Consider the following 21,133-nt stretch of genomic DNA (forward strand, 5'->3'; position numbering starts at 1 on the left):
TTATACATTACCAACACAATCCAACAGCAAGAGATACACAGAGAAATTCCATTCAAAATAACGGTCGATAGTATAAAATACTTGGGAATATATCTACCAAAGGAAAGTCAGGAATTATATGAGCAAAACTACAAAACACTTGCCACAAAAATAAAGTCAGATTTAAACAATTGGAAAGACATTCAGTGCTCTTGGATAGGCTGAGCGAATATAAGAAAGATGACAATACTCCCTAAACTAATCTATTTATTTAGTGCTATATTAATCAGACTCCCAAGAAACTATTTTAATGACCTAGAAAAAAAAACAGAATTCATATAGAACAACAAAAGGTTGAGAATTTCAAGGGAAGTAATGAAAAAAAATTAAATGAAGGTGGTCTAGCTGTACCTGATCTAGAATTATATTATAAAGCAACAGTCACCAAAACAATTTGGTATTGGCTAAGAAATAGACTAGTTGATCAGTGGAATAGGTTAGGCAAGATCGTAAATAAAAATAGCAATCTAATGTTTGACAAACCCAAACATCCCAACTTTTGGGATAAGAATTCATTATTTGACAAAAACTGCTGGGAAAACTGGAAATTAGTATGGCAGAAACTAGGCATGGACCGCATTTAACACCACATACTAAGATAAGATCAAAATGGGTCCAAGATTTAGGCATAAAGAACTAAATCATAAATAAATTGGAGGAACATGGGATAGTCTACCTCTCAGACTTGTAGAGGAGGAAGGAGTTTGTGTCCAAGGGAGAACTAGAGACCTTTATTGATCACAGAATAGAATATTTTGATTACACCAAATTAAAAAGTTTCTGCAGAAACAAAACTAATGCAAACAAGATTAGAAGGGAAGTAACAAATTGGGAAAACATTTTTACAGGTAAACATTCTGATAAAGGCCTCATCTACAAAATATACAGAGAATTGACTTTAATTTATAAGAAATCAAGCCATTCTCCAATTGATAAATGGTCAAAGGATATGAACAGACAATTTTCAGATGATGAAATTGAAACTATTTCCACTCATATGAAAGAGTGTTCCAAATCACTATTGATCAGAGAAATGCAAATTAAGACAACTCTGAGATATCATTACACACCTGTCAGATTGGCTAAGATGACAGGAACAAATAATGATGAATGTTGGAGGGGATGTGGGAAAACTGGGACACTGATGCATTGTTGGTGGAGTTGTGAAAGAATCCAACCATTCTGGAGAGCAATCTGGAATTATGCCCAAAAAGTTATCAAAATGTGCATACCCTTTGACCCAGCAGTGCTACTCCTGGGCTTATATCCCAAGGAAATCCTAAAGAAGGGAAAGGGACCTGTATGTGCCAAAATGTTTGTGGCAGCCCTTTTCATACTGGCTAGAAGCTGGAAGTTGAATGGATGCCCATCAATTGGAGAATGGTTGGGTAAATTATGGTATATGAATGTTATGGAATATTATTGTTCTGTAAGAAACGTCCAACAGGAGGAATACAGAGAGACTTGGAGAGACTTACATCAACTGATGCTGAGTGAAATGAGCAGAACCAGAAGATCATTATATACTTCAACAATGATACTGTATGAGGATGCATTCTGATGGAAGTGGATATCTTCAACACAGAGAAGAGTTAATCCAATTCCAATTGATCAATGATGGACAGAATCAGCTACATCCAGAAAAGGAACACTGGGAAATGAGTATAAACTATGAGCACTGTTTTGTTTTGTTTTGTTTTTCTTCCCAGATTATTTTTAGCTTCCGAATACAATTCTTCCTTTGCAACAACAACAACAACAAAATTCGGTTCTGCACATATATATTGTACCTAGGATATACTATAAAATATTTAATATGTATGGGAATGCCTGCCATCCAGGGGAGGGGGTGGAGGGAAGGAGGTGAAAAATTTGGAACAGAAGGGAGTACAAGGATAATGTTGTAAAAAATTACCTATGCTTATGTACTGTCAAATAAAATGTTATAATTATAAAAATTAATAAAAAAATAAAAATAAAATAAAATATTGAACAGTAAAAAAAAAAAAAAAAAAAGAATACATATAAAGCATCCTAGTAAAGTAGACAAAAGTAAAAGAAGCAACAATACAAAAGTGTCTACATAGAGCCCATGGGATACAATAGAAGGGGATGAAAAAGGAAGTGTGCTAGATTCAGTCACTAAGCTGCTCCGGCAAGGGTAGTCATCTCTCTGCTATGGCACTGTCTCAGCATTTCTTGGATCATTTCCTTCTCTTCTTCAGCCCCAGTTTTTATAGAGGCTACTTTCCTTGTTCTTCTTTCTGGAATCCAGCAGCCTTCTCCATCAGGACCTGCAAGACATAAATATCCTGGCCCTCTCCAAGTACTAAGAATGGACTTTGCCAGTGTCCTTCCATGTCCTTCCAAAGGACCTTTTGAATGTTCTCTGGCGCTTGAAGCGATGTTTTCATGGGGCCTAATTTTCTGTCCTTTCTATAAGATTGTGCCAAATGTATCATTCCTGGACAGAGGCCGGAATCCCTGTCTAGGCACAACAAATTGTAAGTATATAAGGTCTTATCCACATCCGCCTGTGTGGGCCATCAGGGGTTCTGCCTCCTTCCTCCCCCTTTCTGTTTAAGAAGGGTGGCCTTCAGAGTATGATAGGAGCCTTCAGAGTATGATAGGACCTGATCCTGGGGGTTATAGGGAATCCCAGTAACATGTTTAATGGCCAACATGGTGAGGAAGGTGGCCATCTGCTTAGCTGGACTACTGTTGGTCTTTATGGTATTAGAAACTCTGTGAGAGGAGAAGCAACTAATGTTTAATGACCAACGGAGTGTTCTCATGGAAGGCCATCATGGCCCAAAGAAATTTAGAAAAGGTATCAACACAGACATGGATGACCACAAGGCTCACATGTGTCACATTCATTTGCCACAAATTATTGGAGAATAAACTCTGGGGATTAACTCCTTTACTAGGTGGAGGAGGAGAAACGAAACACACTGAACGCACTGCTTCACTATCTGTTGGGCTTGTTTCCGGGTGAGGCCATAAAGGCAATGTAGAAAATTATTAGTAAGTGAAGAAATTCATGGGCACGTTCAGGAAGAGGTGACTGTGAGAAGGGAGCTTTGTAAAGCATGGTACGCCACCTCATTGCCCACAAATAGACCTCCTGCACAGCACTGGTGAGAGTATCCATCAGGACATAAATGGGATGTTTCCTAGTCTGTAAAGTCAGCTGCAATTCAGCAAGAAGGTTAGCAATTGAATTCTCGGGTTGTAGAAAGTTGCATCCTCAATGCCTCTAAGCCCTCAGACAGTATATAAGCTGATATGATGTTAATGGGCTTAGGGTATTTCTTACAGCCTGGAGAATAACAAAAAGCTCATTTTTCTGAGTGGAATCATAAGGGGTCTCTAACACCAGAATCTCTTCTGAGCACTCATGATACAATTGAGGCCTTGTGGTTATTAGTGGTGTCAGTAAAGACATTGGCACCTTGCACAGGTTCATCAACAATCGTCTTACAAGGGGGCTGTACCAGAATATGGGACAGCAAGGGAAGAAGTAAGCATATTCCAACATTTTTCTATCTTGATGTAATACTGTGAAAGGACTTTTGTGGCCTACTAAAGAGACCTCTATGAGATGCATGGCGTCCCACCTCGCTGTTTCAGTTTTAGAAGTGAGAGCAATGATCTCATAAATTGTGTCCTTCACAGAAGAGTTCTATTTACAAGGGGAGTTTAGATCAGACTCTCCTTTCAAGATGTCATATAAAGACTGCATTAGAGAAACAGGAATAGCTTGAGCCCTTAACCATTGAATTTGTCCAACTAGTTTCTGAAATAGGTTCAGAGTATTCACCTTGTCCAATTGTAAGTTAGGTATCTGATTAGTAACTGCAGAAATCCCCATGCGGAGCCCCGGGTAAATGATGGGATAGTTATGTTGGTCTCTTCTGGGGCTACCACCAGTCCATGTTGAGCGGGAATGCTTATGGTCTCCTTAATCAGGCAGAGAGAGCTTTCCCACTGCTCCTTGATAACAGTCTATCATCCATATAGTGCAGTATCCTGGCATGAAGCCACACCTTCCTAATTGCTTCTAGCACTTGCACTACAACACATCCCTTGGGGGAGAACTTTCCATTGGCAGTGCAGATCAGGCCCTGCATTGTTTATGGAGGGAAAGGTAAAAGCAAAGCTTTTCTTTTCCTCTGGGGCCAGAGGGATGGGGACAAACAATCTTGTATGTCTATTACTGTAACTGGCCAGCTGAGGGGTACCAGATTAAGAGATGGCATGCCAGGCTGTGGGGCTCCCATAGGTTCTACAGTAGCATTAATGGCCTTAAGGTCCACTAGCATTCCGAATTTCCCAGATTTTTTCCTTATGATACATACAGGGCTATTCCATGGACTGGACATTTGTTCGATATGTCTGGCCTTCAACTGTTTTTTGCACAATTTCACATAAGGCGTGGGCTTTTTCCACTGGGAGGGCCCAAGGGGGTACCCAAACTGGGGTGTTAGATTTCCAAGTTAGTGGTGGGAGCATGATATCAACAGTGATGCTGAACATCCAATGACCCCAATTAAAAACCCTGTGGAGGTGTTATAGAAACTGAGGCCCCACAAGACTTCAATATGTCCCCACCTCATGATTGTGCCTAAGAACAACTAGGGGTCAGAATACCCCATTTGTCTACAAACTGCCAGGGCAGGTCTTCTACTACAACCCCTTTAGACATAGCAGCTGCGAGGGCATCCATCTGAAAGGCACTGGAGCCAACATGCTCACATCTCTTTATCATCTCTTCCAGGCCAGCCTCCTCTCCTAAAGTAAGCATGGCCTTCTGGCAGTTAGTATTAGCATTCTCCCATGCCAATTTCTGTATAAGGAGGCTGCAGGCTTCCCCTTTACTCAGGGACCTCTCAACAGCTGTCTTTTTGGGCCACAAAATCAGGAAAAAGTTCATCTGGGCCCTGTTTAATTTTAGTCAAGGAAGGCCTCTGCTAAATATTTAGATCAGAACTCCCTGGAACCTGTTTTAGTGATACAGGATTCCTAACTACCAGATCTTGTTAGATCTAGAATCCACCTGATCAAACCCAAACGAGGTCACCAGTTCTAATTTGAATTTATACCAGGGCAATGATTACCATATCCTATATCCATTGTGCAGAAGCCACAAAAATACAATTTTTACAGGCCATAAAAAACAAGTTATATAATAATTTATATACCTACACAATAGGTATATTGACTGAATGGGCAGACCACAGGATTCTTTTCCTCAGATTGCAAGGCCGAAGACCCTCTCTTCTGAACTTTGTTTCCACTTGAAGTTCAAGATCAAGATCTCAAACCCCAGAGTAAAGCTGCATTGTATTCTAGAATTCAAACCATACCTATATCCTTCCTTTACCAAAAGGTTTGGGTTCCCTCAGGTCTTGATCACTTAACTATACTTTTAGTTGCTATAACTACACCTACACCTCCAAAAAAGTGGTTCTCTCAGAAGTAGTACCCCAAATTCAGGCCTCACTACCTGATGGTGGGAAACAAAGAAAACCTGGTCTAAAGGATGGGGGCAATGATACCACCAAGCCAGAATGAAACTACCTTACCTAATTTTATCAGGCACCAAACACCAGTTTCAGATCCAAAATTTCATGACCATTATTAGGCTGAAGTAAAAATGAGTTCTGATTCTTTATAGAATAGAATAGAGAAACTTTATAGACTAGAATAGAGAAACTCCCAAACGTTTTAAATGATATCACATAATATAACTTCGAAGATGTATGGCATAAGGTGGCATAATTTTCTACTATTAACAGTCAATTCCCTTTCCCTAGGAGAAAATAACATTTGCAAACAAAACCTCCAATTACAGATGAGAGAAATTCCAGTTATCAGCCTGATCAACATGTGTCAACTAATTAATTATGCAGTCTGTTCAATTTGGTTTGTTACTATTTTATTATTATATACTATTTATTATTATTTTTAACACTATCAGTATATTTTTAGATATTTTATATATTATTTAATATATATTTTAATCCTAATTCCAAGGTTTTGTCGCCATGTTCTAAAAATGAAACATCATTCTGAAGGACATTTGCTTGCCATACTAATGTGTCTGCATAATTCTGGGATGAATGTGAAATTTTTCTACTTCAAAGTTCCTATGTAAAGATATGCTCTAATTCCAGCATTTCATCATCATATTTGGGAGGCTTATTTACAATAATCATCCTCAGTCTTTCCATCATCATCTTACCTATGAATCCCAACAGTCATCTGGCTTGATAATCTTAAGTAAAAATCACAAGTTATGGAAGAGAAAAAAATCTACAAGATAACCAGCCATTAAGAACAAATATATATGAAAAGACATGAGGGCCCATGAAGAAAAGACTGGTGGAGGATGGGGATAGGAGGATTCATGGGTTCCCTTACAGATGTCGCCTAAAAAATTGTCTTATGTTATCTTGGGTTTATTTTGTAGTTTTATATATAGGAACAGTGAGTCTCTCTTTTCTTTGAGGTTCATAAAGGAGCCAGTTAGACAGGCAGAGAGAATAATCACTATATTCTCCATTATGCATCACACTTTGCTTTAGCCTTTCTAGAGAATGAATCTCCTCAGATCATTAAAGAACTACAAAATTCATGCTTTGTCTTCTCAAACAAGCTATTATGGATACCTTTCTCAATCAAACCAAGGAAAAGACATCCATGGTATCCATAAATATGTCTTTACTCATATCAAATTACTCATTCCCAGTCCTCCTATCATCTTGTTTCCAGACTGTATATTTAAAATTTTTTCCAATCTATAACTCCCCACATCTTCCAATGATACAAGATTTTAGAATCTTTTCAGATTCTTAATGAAGCTCCTTTTAAAAAAGTTTTATTCATATATTTTATTTTTACATTTAGATAACATTTTTCTCCAATTTTTTGAGAGTTGTCTTGGGAAAAAAATATCAATAATAACATAATGAGGTCATCTGAAAATATATGCAACATTCCACATCTGTAGCATTCCCATTTTAAAAATAAATATATTTTTGCTCTCTCTTCCACTTCTTAATCCTTTGAAAAAAAAGAAAAACAAATTACTTGCAACAAATCAAGCAAAATAAATATCAAATCAAGGAAAATAAATTCTCTCAGTGGTTGTATACAAAAACATGCCTCTTTCTGCACCCTAAGTCTATCACCTTAATAATGGATAACTGGTTTTATCATTGATTCTTTAAAATTATGATTAGACATTGTACTGATTAGGGTTTTTAAAGCTTTCAAAGTTTAAAGCTGTTTGTTTTTACAATGTTGTAATTATTGTATAAGTCGCTGGTTTTGCTGGTTCTGCTCATTTTATTCTTGATCAGTTTATAAAAGTCTTGAAAACTATTCTTTGAACAAACTACTTCTACTATGCTTGATGTTTGTAAAACATCAGACATAAACATATTCATTTAAAAATGTTTCTATTTCTGCCCCCCAACTATTTGGAAAAATAGTTTATGACAGACATTGTGCTGATATCTAAATTAGGAAGGGACAAAACAGAAAAAAGAAAATTATAGATCAATTCCCTATTGAACATTGATATAAAAATCTTTTTTTAAATTTTTTTCCCAAATAGTTTATACAGTGTATTAGAATTAATTGTCCTTTAAATGTTTTATAGAATTCACTTGTAAATCCATCCGGTCCTGCAAATCTTTCTTTAAAAAAAAAAATTTTCAATAGTATTTTAATTTTTCTTGCTTCCTCCCTTACCTCCCCCTTCCCAAAACAGCAAGTAATCTAATATAGATTAAATATGTGCAATTCTTTTAAGGATATTTCCATACTTGTGATATTGAGCAAGAAAAATCAAACCAAAACAGAAAAAAAAATGAGAAAGAAAAAAAAAAAAAAACTAAAGAAAAAGATGAAAATATTATGCTTCAATCCATATTCTCTATAGTTCTTTCTCAGGATGCAGATGGCATTTTTTCATCCCAAATTTATTGGAATTTCTAACAAAATTCTCAAATAAAATATCAGCAAAGAAATTAAAGCAATTTATCACCAGAGTAATGTACTATGCTCAAGTGGGATTTATATCAAGAATGCAGAGCTAGTTTATATCAGGAAAACTATCAGCATAATTGACTGTATCAATAACAAAACTAATAGAAATGAAAATATCTTATAGATGCAGAAAAAGCACCTGACAAAACATAACACCCATTCCTAATTAAAAAAAAAAAAAAAAAACCACTAGTAAGCCCAGGAATAAATGGAATTTTCCTTAAAATGATAAATAGAATCTACCTAAAATCATCATCAAGTATTATATGTAATGGGGATAAGTTAGAAGCATTCCCAATAAGATCAAGGGTGAAACAAGATTATCCATTATCACCACTATTATTCAATATTGTAGCAATAAGAGAATAAAAGAAATTGAAGGAATAAAAGTAGACAATGAGGAAACAAAACTATCACTGTTTACAGATGATATGGTGGTTTATTTAGAGAATTCTAGAGAATCAACTAAAAAACAATAACTTTTGCAAAATTGCAGGATATAAAATAACTCACACAAATAATTGGCATTTCTACATGTTACCAACAAAACCCAGCAGCAAGAGATACAAAGAGAAATACTATTTAAGATAACTTTAGACAATACAAAATATTTGGGGGCCTACCTGCCAATACAAAGCCAGAAACTATATGTACATACTACAAAACAATTTTCATACAAATAAGCTCAGATTTAAATAATTGGGAAAATATCAATTGTACTTGGGTAGGCTGAGCTAATAAAAAAATGACAATTCTACCTAAATTAATCTATTTAGTGACATATCAGTCAAACTGCCAAAAATTTACTTTGTAGAGGTTAAAAAAAATAATAAAATTCATCTGGAAGAACAAAAGATTTTGAATATTAAGAGAATTAATGAAAAAATGCAAAGGAAGGTAGCCTAACCATACCAGACCTAAAATTATATTTTCAAGCCACAGCCATCAAAGCTATTTGATACTGGTTAATAAATAGTCACTAATCTAGTAAATCAGTGGAATAAGTTAGGTACAGAAGACACAATAGTCAATGACTACAGTAATCTAGTATTTAATAAATGCAAAGATTCCAGCTTTTGGGGGAGATGGGAAACAACTAACTGTTTGACAAAAATTGCTGGGAAAATTGGAAGACAGGATGGAGAAACTAAACATTAACAGCATCTAACACCCTATACTGAAATAAGATCAAAACAGGTTCATGATTTAGACATAAAGGGTGAAATTATAAGCAAATTAGGAGAGCAAGGATAGTCTTCCTGTCAAATATGTGGAGAAGGGAGGAATTTATGGCCAAAGAAGAATTAGAGAACATTATGAAATATAAAATGGATAATTTTGATTACACTAAATTAAAAAGGTTCTGTACAAACAAAATTATTGCAGCCAGTATTAGAAGGGAAGCAGAAAACTACGGGACAAGTTTTTACAGCCTGTATTTCTGATAAAGCCTTTATTTATAAATTATAAAGAATTTTAGAATTTTAATTCGTTAAGAATATTATATGAGAATTATATATACATATATAAGAATAATAATACAAGTCATTCTCCAACTGATAAAAGATCAAAGGATATGAATAATATTCAGATGAAATTGAAGTCACTTTTAGTCATATGAAAAATGCTATATAAAACTATTGATCAGAGAAACAAAATAAAATAATTCTGAGGTACCACCTTATGCCCATCATATTGGCTAAGATGACAGGAAAAGAAAATAATAAATGTGGGAGGGAATGTGGGAAAACTGGAACACTAATACATTGTTGATGGGAGTTGTGAACTGATTCAGCCATTCTGGAGAGCAATTTGGAATGATGTGCAAAGAGCTATCAAATTGTATATTCTTTGATCCATCAGTATATCTACTGGGTCTATATCCCAAAGAGATCATAAAAGAGAGAAAAGAACCTACATGTACAACAATGTTTGTAGCAGCTCTGTTTGTGGTGGCAAGAAACTGGAAATTAAGTGAAAGCCCATGTATTAAGGAAAGACTGTAGAAATTATGTATGTGAATGTAATGGAAGATATAAGAAATGAGCAGCAGGCTGATTTCAGGAAAGCCTGGAAAGACTTACATGAATTGATGCTGGGTGAAGTTAGAACCAGGAAAATATTGTACACAGTTTTAGCAAGATTAACTGTTATGGACTTGACTCTTCTCAACATGTGATTCAAGGCAATTCCATTAGACTAGGGATTAAAAATGCCATCCTCATCCAAAGAGAGAACTATGGAGACTGAATGTGGATCAAAGTACTATATTTTCATCTTTTTGTTTGCTTGTCTGTCTGTCACGGTTTTTTCCTTTTTGGTCTGATTTTTTCTTGTACAACATGACAAATATGGAAATATTTTTTAAAATAACTGCACATATTTAACCTATATCATATGCTTACTGTCTTGGGGAGGGGAAAGATAAGGGAGGAAGGAAGAAAAATTTGGAACACAAAGTCTTGCAAAGATCAATATTGAAAATTTTCTTTACATATATGTAAAAAAAAATACTACTTTAAAAATTTTTTAAAGAGTTAATAGGGAGTAAAAGAGAATATTTTGACTATAGTGAACCTTCTCATAACAGCCCTATGAGACCCTTTAACAAGGTATCTAGCCCTTTATTTCCCTGTAAGAATACACACAATAATAAATGAAACACACAATCAAACATAATCACCAACAACATGACAGAATCTGTTGTTCAGTTTATTCTTTCTTTTTTGTAATATCACCAATGACTTTTGAGACCCTTCTCATGTTTCTTCACTGATAATGTCACTTTTTCTAAGACATTTTCCAATGAGAACTTACTGACATGATTTTCTCTTCACCACCTGTGATCATTTGCCAAGCATAATGTTAAGTATGGTGATCCCTATTTATAGTTGGTGATAAATGGTGAAATCATCAGGGGGTCCTGGTTCTAGTCAGGGAGGTGAAACACTGGAGGGATTTTGTGTACAAACTGTGGGTGTGATGTTACGAATGGAAGATTTTTTAATATGGGGCAGATGGAGGACAAATTTCAAGCCCATCTCTTCTTCAGAACCAGGTAGAGGCCTAGGTATGACCAGTAATAATGCTTGACCAGAATACTTTGTTCCTGGAATGTGAGGACAGCCATTTGGGATCCAGGAGGCACAAGCTAAGCAAACTCTATAACTGGATAGTATACGTCGTCCGGGCCGACGGGTGGCCCCTTTCATGCGACGTAGGAGAATCTGCTTAGAGATGTCTTTTTTAATTTTCTCCTGAGGGATAGAAGTGATGATGTTCTTCACAGTTATAGCAGGGATGACTACCTTCCCATCAATGATATAGGGTTTGATGTGATTAAAACACCACGTGGCTTCAGTATTCTGCAGAGTCTGAATCTTATTTTGTTTGGTAGATTGAGCCTCATCTGGATGGTTAGTGCTCAAAGCCTTCTTGGCCATGTTATCACAACTTTTTAGAGCTTCAGGACTGGGATGTGGTGCAAGCATGGGCCAGGGGCAAGAGCTCTGTTTAGGTGTTTTACAGTGTTCTGGGGCTGTTACAGGCTTGCTTTGACTGTTTTTATATTCTTCTGTGGGGTTAGCATGCAGGTCTTTGTCTAATAGAGGGGCTATCTGGGTTTCTTGGCTTTCTTTATTTGTTCTAGTCTTTGTTTTCCACTGGAAATGGAATACCTGGAGTGTCATTTCAGGATGAGAGTTTCCCGTAGACTCAGCCTGGTGATCCACAGCAGGTTGCAGAATGTCCTGATGAGGGGGTTCCAATGGCACTGATTCACAGTGGTCATTAGCTAATTTTGGTGTACCCTGACTACTGGGTTTTAATATATCATTGGTATGGCAGTCAGTGCTAGAGATAATTGTGGTCTGGTGACTAGATTCAGATGGGATTGGGGTTGATGGAACTGTCAGCTGGTGGTCCAGACCTACTGAAGGTGAAGGTGGGCAATCTGGGGCATTTGGAGACAGCAGCCCACAGATAGGGTCCAAAATAGCTTCTTCTTTGTGTTTAGGACTTAGTAAAGGTTTCTCCTGGGCATCAGGCCTTAATTTTCTTTCAGTCCGGTTGTCTGGGCTGAGTGCTTTTGAAGGTTCTTGACAGGGAATTAATGACACATTGGCACAAATCCTTGGAACCAAAGTGGGTATGTCTTGGTGAGTAGAATCCTGGAAAAATTCAGACGGATGCTTTAGGATTGATGGAACTGTAAATGAGAGATCAGAACCTGGTAGCCCAGAACATGTAGTCCGGTCCTTGGCTAGTTTATCCTGCTGTGGAGCCAACTCTGCCTGATTCTTAGAAAGTGGTACCTTTGTGATCTTACATTTAATGTGTGGTAGAGCCTTTTCACGGGGACCAGTCTCTGGTGCATTTGCAACTTGCTTTTTTAAACTAGATGGAACCTGGGCTGAAGCACAGGGGTCAGAGGGTGATGGGTGATTGGCTTGGAGGTCAGGATATGGTGATGGTTTTGATGTGGTCTTAAACTTATAAGATGATGTCAGTGAAGCCTCAGGTATTTGGTTATCACATGGAAGAAAGACTTCACCCTTGGGAAGAGAAAAACCACCTCTGCCTTGTACTGGGTATTCCTGACTTAGTGATGGCAAGGTTTTTGCTTTGGTTAGGAAATTTGGACCTGATGATGCTCTAGCTATGGCTGTGACCCTTCCAGATTCTGAAGAGATGAAATTATTCAGATATTTGGGGTGTGGTGGGCATATAGCTGTGAACGTGGAATAGTGATTGTTCTGCAAAGATGATCCAGTTCTGATTACAGACGGGTGGTCAGGGCATTGTAATGAAGTAGTTACCCTGGGGTCCATGTTATCCTGGGATATTTTTGATGTAGAGACCTGAACCCAGGGGATCAGCTCAGATATTATCATAGCTCTGGCCCTAGGCCCTTGGTTCAAAGATGGCAATGGTGTCATTATGGCCTTAGGAGAGTGGCTGAAACTTTGTGATAAGGAAGTGATAGTTCCTGTCTCATTCTTGGAGTGCAGCAGTAGAGCCTTATCCTGGGAACTGGAACATGCCAGTGTAGTCCCGGGCCAGGCCTGGGGCCATTGTGGAATCTCAAAACACTGGTCAGTGACTGGTAGTAGGGTGGGTTTCTGATTGAGATATGGTAGATGCATCTGACATTCACAGGTCTGTGGAATCTTCGGAAAGTACTCAGGGCCCAAAAGAGCTTTGGCCCATTGGATTGTATGCAGTGAAGAGTCATCTAAGTGGCTAGAGCTGAACGGAGCTGTTACACGTCCTGTAGTTGGTAAAGACAGAGCAATTGTCTTGGTCCCATTCTCATGGGAAAGTGTGGGCAAAACATTGGCCCTAGCATAAGGTTTATGATCCAGGGATGGTTTAGTCCTAACATGGTGGTCAATATAGGATAATGTATGATTGCCAGCATGAGATAGTTTTTGATCTCTTTCCCTATATTTGAGTGATTCTGTTGTCATCTTGTGATCAGAAAATGACAGCAACTTGGTTCCTGACTGATGTTTGAGGTGAGGCAGATGCTCAGACCTAACACAAATGTCTTTTCTGCATTATGGTACAACTCCAGGGATTGGACCAGTCAACAACAGTGCCTGGACCACCTGGTGACAAAGGCCTTTGGGGGAAACTGGGCCAGAACTGTTAATGAAAAGACTTTGTGAAGAAAGTAAGGACCTCATGTACCAGAAAAAGGAAGGTAGAATAGAAAGGAGAGGAAGGGATCCAAGTGTCATTGTTTGAAGCTTGAAGGGACTCCAGAAATCATTGGATCCAGTCCCCTCCCCTCTTATTCTCAGTTGAAGAAACTAAGGATTAGGAAAGTGGTGTATTTTATCCAAGGCTATATGACTTGGAAATGGCAGGACAAAATTAACAAGGATCAACTAATATTAATTGTGTCATAGATCTATAACATGTGGATTTCAACATATTTTCCCATCGTCTTATTTGATTCTCCCAACTACTTCCTTAGGTAATAAGGCAGACATTCTCTTTTGACAAATAAATAAAAATCTTATTTCTATTACTTGACATTTTACAAATACAATGATAATTTGTGCCTCCTAAATGAGCAAAACAAGACTACAAAACTGACTTGAATAAGGACCACAAAGTTAATAAATGTTGGAATTTGGGCCTTGAAATCAAGAGCAGTAAGATAATTTGTCAAAAATCATAAAGCTTCTTAGGAAGCAGTAAAGGTGTCTCCTTTCTCTTTTCTGAACAAAGGTGGAGAAAATCATGCTAGTGTTCTATTTTATTCCAAATTTGTTACACAACCTCAACTTGAGTCCTCACTCCTGCTAGACAATCTTATTATATTTTCCCTTTTCAACTCATTATTCCGCTCTCCACAGTAGCTTTTCCAAATTTTTCACCCCTTCTCAAACCTCCCACTCTTCCCTCCTCTTATACACTCTAAACTGAGAATTTTGCCTCATAATTTTACTGAAAAATTAGAGGCTATTTCCCATAAATTCACTCTTTTCCCCTCTTTTTCATTTCTTATAATTCAGATGCCTTCTACTACTCTCTCCTCCTTTACCCCATCTCACATGAAGATGCAGTCTTACTTCATATGAAGGCTAATTACTGTCCTATAAAAGTGACTCCATTTTATCTCATAACCTTCAACAGATTGTCTCCCTCTGCTACTTCCAGTCTGTCAATTATCTTCCATCTCTCCCTGTCCACTGGCTCCTTCCCAATAGCCTATAAACACATCCGTATCTTCTCTACCCTCATCTTAACAAAAAAAAACCTCTTTCTGGATCCTTCTATTCCCTCTTAACTATTGTGATATATTTCTTCCTTCCTTTTTTGTCTATAATAGGCAGCTCCATTCACTCTCTCTTTCTCTTCTTAATCCCTTGGAATTCAGTTTCTGACCTCATCATTCTCCTGAAACTTGTTTTCTCCAAAGCTGTTAATCAACTTCTCTGCAGAATTTGAGTCATTTTCCTATTCTTGATACCCTTTCCTCTTGAGATTTTTAGAATATCTCCGTCTCCTGATTTTCTTTGTATCTATCTAGTTGTTCTTTCTCAGTCTCCTTTGCTGAAGCCTTATCCAGATGACAGCATATGATAACAAAGTGGCCCAAAAGGCTCTGTGCTGGATCCTCTTTTCTTCTCTTTACATTTAATTACTATCTCTATGCCTGACCCAACCTCTTTGCTGACCTCCAATCTCACTTTTCTAAAACTATCATATTTCCCTCTATACCTTCTCTCCACCCTAATTCCCCTATTACCATAGCAGAAGGAGACAACATCTTTCCAATCCCTCAGGATTACAACTTAGGTTTCATTCTTGTCTCTTCATTCTCTCTCCCATCCACCTTACCCCCTTGTCCAGTCTGTTTCAAAGACCTGTCAAGTTCACCTTTGCAGTATCTCTCAAATTCATCCCCTTTTCTCTTATATTGCTACACTTAGATGCAAACCCTCATCATTTTATGCTACTGATGGGTCTGCCTGACTCATATATCCTGCTGGTGGATCTTCCTGCTTCACATTTCTCTCCATTTCAATTACTCTTCCATTCAGCCACCAAAAAGATTTTTCTCAAGTACAAGTCTCAAAAAAGTGAATTGACTATCTCCTCTGGGATCAAATATAAAGTTTGGTTTGACATTTATAGCCTTTCATAATCTAGTCTCCTACATTTCAGGTCTTACACCTTACTCTCTACCATGTCCTTTTTTGAGCCAGCAACATTGGCCTTATAATTGTTTCACAAACAAAAACACTCCATTTGTGTCTCTGGGATTTTTCTCTGTTCCCCATTCCTGTAATAGTCTCCTTCTTCATATCTATGTATTAGGTTTCCTGTAACCTTTCAAGTCCCAAATAAAATCCCACCAGCTACAGGAAAGTCTTTTCCAACTTCTTTTAATTTTAAGGCCTTCACTCTCTTAATTATTTGCTATTTATCCTGTATGTAACTTGTTTTGTTCATATGTTTGTTTTCTCCTTGAGGACAAGGAGTATTTCTTGACTTTTTTTTTTTTTTTTTTTTTTTTTTTTTTTTGGTAATTCCACAATTTAGGACAGTGTTTGATGCATTTATTATGCATAATAAATATTTGTTGACTGTCTGACAGAACCTAGATCTTCTGATTATGAGACTAATATCCTTTCCACCATTTACATTTGAAGATCACATAGTAAAGTTGATCAAAAGCTGCAAAAAAAAAATTATTTTCAAGGAGGGTTATGATGGATGTCCCTCTGAGATAATTGAAAATGATAATTCTCACCTTTGGGGAACATCCTGGGTTTTCTTCCCATTAGTTTACCACAGGATTTCCTTAATAAACAGAAAAAAAAATGCAAAGAACTTTCTGATTATAGTGAGTTCCTTAACCCTCCCCCTTATCCAATCCCCCCCCACCCCACTCACCCACCCACGTTAATTAGCTAGTTTAGCCCAGCCTGGGATAATTCATTTTTTATCCTCTTTCCTCTAGTTCTTCTGAATCATTGTATGTATGTAATACACATATATGTGTGTTTGTGTTTGTATATCTATATATACATATATATACATACATAAATATGTATATACACATAAAATATAAATATAAATATATATATATATATATATATGAAAGGAAGACAGAGAGACAAGTAGAGAGACAGAGACAGTTATTATATGATCAACTTATAGCTTACAGTTATATAATTGGAAAGAAAAGTTGAAATAAATCATTGTCTCTACACCTCTTCTGCAACTTCCCTGTTCTCTTCCAGCTTTGTTAAAATCTGGGTTCTAAATAAAGGAATTCATAAAAGCTTTAACATGGATGTAAAGATGACTTGTGTATGGTGCTGCCTTTCCTGGGGGATTTTAGAAATAATTAAAGTTCTGCCAAAAATAATAAAGTTTTCATTGTAGAATTTTGAATATCATCCTTTGATTTCAAGTATGTCTTCTTGCCAAGAATATCTTTTTCTCTAACCTTCCTAGAATCACTGTTGTTCCAGACTAGATTTAAAATTGTCTATTTTTTAAAAACAATTCCAACTAGTGTGAGTTTCCTTAATTCTACCTCCTCCCCCTAAACTTTGTTTTAAAATGTTTGTATTCTCAATTCAAAATGGCAATAAAATATTTTTATTTTGAGATTGTGAAGAATTTTGCAGAACTTCCTTTAGAAAACTGTAAACCAACTGGATTGTCAAAAAACTAGAGCTGAAAAACATGCATCTATCAGTCAAGGCTTTCTTCTTCCTTTAACTCATTCTTTTCCTTTTTTCCTCATCACAAAAGATTATCTTGGTTTCCCCTTGTATAGCCCACTTCATCCCCAAATGTCTCTTACCAGTCCAAGAAGAGGAGGAACTAGGGTTCCAAGGCACTGGACCAGTTCAATTATCAGTAGAATTGGAAGCCTATCAGGTCCTGTAATCAGTGAACACTAAGAGAATAAGGCAGGCCGTTGGAGACAAAACAAATAACAAATAAGACCTTTTTTTTTTTTTTTAGAAAAAATCATTCTCCCAAAGAGAACTGAGATTCAGAGATAATTAGTTGTTCTTCCTTGGACACCTATTCATACACTAAGCTGAATCCAGACTCTCCAGGGGACCTGAAATCACCCCCAGAGCATCAATTCATCATTGTCACCTATAATCACTTGGTGTAAGGGGTTTTTAAGTAATGACCCTTGTCTTATTGCCTTCTCCTGGTAAAAAAACAAACAAACAGTCTTCGGTTGTAATTATATTAAAGATGTGTTTTTCCTGTTGATCTTAACAACTATTGTCCTCTCAAGATTTCATTAGATGCAAAGATCTTTAGTCCCTTTTATTCAAGATTTTAGCACAATGCTTTGCCTGTGCAGACAAGCAGTCTTTTTCACAATTTTATCAGCCATAGTACCCTGTCTGGTGCTTTGCATATGGAAGTCACACAGTAATTATTTTCACATAAATAAGTTTATCGAGGCAGGTAGGTGGCACGGTGGATAGAACTCTGGACCTGGAATCAAAAAAAAAAACTTGAGTTCAAATCCAGTCTAAGATGCTTACCATGTGCACCTGGGTAATTCATGTAACCTCAGTCTGCCTCAGTTTCCCCATCTATACCACGGGAATAATAATGATACCCAGCTCTCAGAGCTGTGGTGAGAACCAAATGAGATATGTATAAAATGCTCTCTTTGTAAACCTTAAAACCACACACACACACACACACACACACACACACACACACACACACACACTTGTTGCTGCTGCTGCTGCTGCTGCTAAACTGTAATTACTACTCCTACCAAACCACCATAACTAGTTTTCCTATTCATTTAGGAAATAGAATCCATATCTACAACTTTGCTTTTGAGGAGCATAAGAGAAAATATTGATGGAACAGATCAAAGAAAAATTTCCTCTCTGTGTTGCTCTAGCAACATAGTTGCTAGTTCATAAAAATTTTGATCTCCAGAACCTTTATATTTTAAATTTTTATTAGAAACACCCTATGGCATTTACCATATTTGAAATAAAAAACTGAAATCTTAAAAATATGTATTATTAGTTCATATAAATATAAGAAGAGAATAAATATTTGTATAATGACTACTATGTGCTCATTATTTTAAGCTCTCTTTACAAATATTATGTCATTTGATTCTCACAACACTCTGGGAGATAGGTGCTATTATTATCTCCATCTTACAATTTAGGAAACAGAGGTGAAAAGAGATTAAATGACTTGTATAGAGTCAGATAGCTAGGAAGTGTCTGAGCCCAAATTTGAACTTCGTTCTTTTTGACTCTAGACCCAGTGCTCTATCCACTGTTCCACCTAGCCGCCACATAACCCCATTACACATTAATGTAAATAACATATTTTATGAAAAAATACTATATTTCCCAAATAAAATAAACTGAGAATGACTCTTTAAAGTCTGGTTTAATAGCATCTCATATATACTTCTGTATTCAGTCTTTAGTATTTTAGTTGAAGTCACTGAAAATAATGCAGATATGTAGTTGGAAAAGGGGGCATTTTAATGTGCAAATAATATCTTAGGATTATTCTTAAAATAGTTTTGACATCTTAGACCCTCTGAAAAGAGTCCTAAGGATTACCAGAGGTGCTCAGACTATATTTTGAGAATTACTTCTCCAATAAATGTTTGTTAATATGTATGAAATCCAACTAACAGAATATAAGGTGGTTATAGAAGTTTGGAGAATAATTGGAAAGCAATAATCATTGGGGTAAATGCTGTACCGAATTCTTACTAATTTATAAGTTGATGGAACTGAGGTTCTTTGAAACTAGAAAATGCAGCATGGCAAGTGACAAGACTACAGTATCAATCTGAAAAGAAACACTTCCTTCTGTTGCCCAAGGTCCCAGAAGTTCAGGTCTCAGAAATCTAACAGGGCCCAGACTGTGGAAAATAAAGTGACTCCAAAAAATAATTTTTCTTATGTTTTTTTGTTTTTGTTTTTGTTTTTGTTTTTGTTTTGTTTCATAGTGGCTAAAGAACTAACCTTAAAACAAAGAAAACCTGGGGTCAAGTGTTGCCTCTGGTTCATATTAGCTCATGTGACTTTGGACAGATCACTTTAGCTATGTGCCCTAGGCATCTCTCCAAGATTGTAAGTTATAGAGAAGGTATTTTCTCAAATTAATTTTTATCAGTGACATCCCAAGGCTAAGCACTAACTAACTAATATTTTTAACTAACATTTACATAATAATTTAAGGTTTATTTACATGTTATTGTATTTTATTCTAATGATAATCCTGAGATAGGCAGTGTTATTCCCATTTTACAGATAAGGAAACTGAGATAGGCAGCAATTAAAATATTGGCCCAGAGTTGTTACATAGTTTGTAACTAAGTGAGGCATAACTTGATTTCAAGTCCAATGTTCTGATTACTTATTAAGTTTATTTTTCACAATTGCATTGTACCTGACTATTAAAACCATATTTTGGAATCAAGGTTACCTAATAAAGATTTCATTTTATCATACAACTGTTCCCTCAAGCTTGCCAAGTATTGTTGTGCTTATAGCTCATAAAGATGTTTAAGGTTTTTTTCCTCATTTTAAGTATTTCTTGCATACCACTTAAAATGAAGCCAATTTAGAATTTATGTCCAAAACCGGAAAATGACTATCCAAAGGACTTAATTCATTGCTTAATCCTCCCTCCCAAAGTTGGCTTCCCTGTCTCTTTCTATTTGTTGGGATAAATTCAGAGACAACCCAGGGGTTCCCAGCTTAAAGGGAAAGATCTGGATTTGGTGTCTGTCCCTAGACTGGCTTTATTAGTATATTCTCAGATACCATCAATCTTTTATTCTCCCAATTTTGGCTTCCCAAGAATATCTATCCCAATTTGTTCCTGTGGAACTTGAGGATTCTTATGTCTTACCCTTTGCATAAAGTTGGTACCACAGGTCTTCTCATAAGAATTCCAGGAAAATCAGGAAATAGATTATTTCAAATGTTCCTAAAATTAGGATCTTTTGTGATTACTTCAATTCCAGCTTATGGGTCTTGGTGAATATTACCTTTTCCAATAGGAAAAGGCAAGGTAATAAAGTTCCCAGTAAAAACTAAGAATAAAATCAATGTGTTCACAAAAAAAAAAAATACCTTTCTCCTCTAAGAGTACTAGGTTGTAGGGTATATAGAAAAGACGTGTACCACCTTAGACCTAAATGAAGCAGGACTGAGTAATCCTTTGGATAGTCAAGGGATCTGAGGTTGTCCTGACATCATAAAGTATCATTTATCCTTGGCATTTCATGGTCAGAGATGCCCCACCCATTTTTAGGAAACCAGTGGAGGGCTTGGGGAATACTGTCCTGCTATGAACTATGTTGGTACATTTGAAGTTGACTTAAATACTGTTTTCTTATTGGTTCTCACAAGTAGTTGCATTCTATATGTTATTTGAATAAAGGTTATCATTGTTTTTGGTAAATAATGAAACTCCTGAGACTTTAGTTCCAATCTCATTTCTTCTTGTTGGAACACGTGTTCAGATCATGAGTTAA

At 36.5% G+C, this 21,133-nt stretch overlaps 1 protein-coding gene across 2 annotated transcripts; it reads right to left on the reverse strand.

The window, feature by feature from the left end:
- Positions 1-10,983: 10,983 nt before the first annotated feature.
- Positions 10,984-20,771, reverse strand: LOC141559514 (uncharacterized). 2 transcript variants are annotated; one of them, XM_074297368.1, is made up of 4 exons: positions 20,506-20,771; positions 17,432-17,527; positions 16,367-16,416; positions 10,984-13,366 (listed from the first exon to the last, which is right to left on the reverse strand). In XM_074297368.1, exons 3-4 carry the CDS (start codon positions 16,395-16,397, stop codon positions 11,031-11,033), a joined length of 2,367 nt encoding a protein of 788 aa, XP_074153469.1. In that variant the 5' UTR covers positions 16,398-16,416; positions 17,432-17,527; positions 20,506-20,771; the 3' UTR covers positions 10,984-11,030. The 2 variants fall into 2 exon arrangements, 1 of the variants encoding a protein (XP_074153469.1); XR_012487454.1 differs by lacking the exons at positions 10,984-13,366; positions 16,367-16,416; positions 17,432-17,527 and adding an exon at positions 17,806-18,090.
- Between the last annotated feature and the right edge of the window lie 362 nt (positions 20,772-21,133).

This window comes from Sminthopsis crassicaudata, chromosome 3 (genome assembly GCF_048593235.1).
Source record: "Sminthopsis crassicaudata isolate SCR6 chromosome 3, ASM4859323v1, whole genome shotgun sequence".
NCBI lineage: Eukaryota > Metazoa > Chordata > Mammalia > Dasyuromorphia > Dasyuridae > Sminthopsis > Sminthopsis crassicaudata.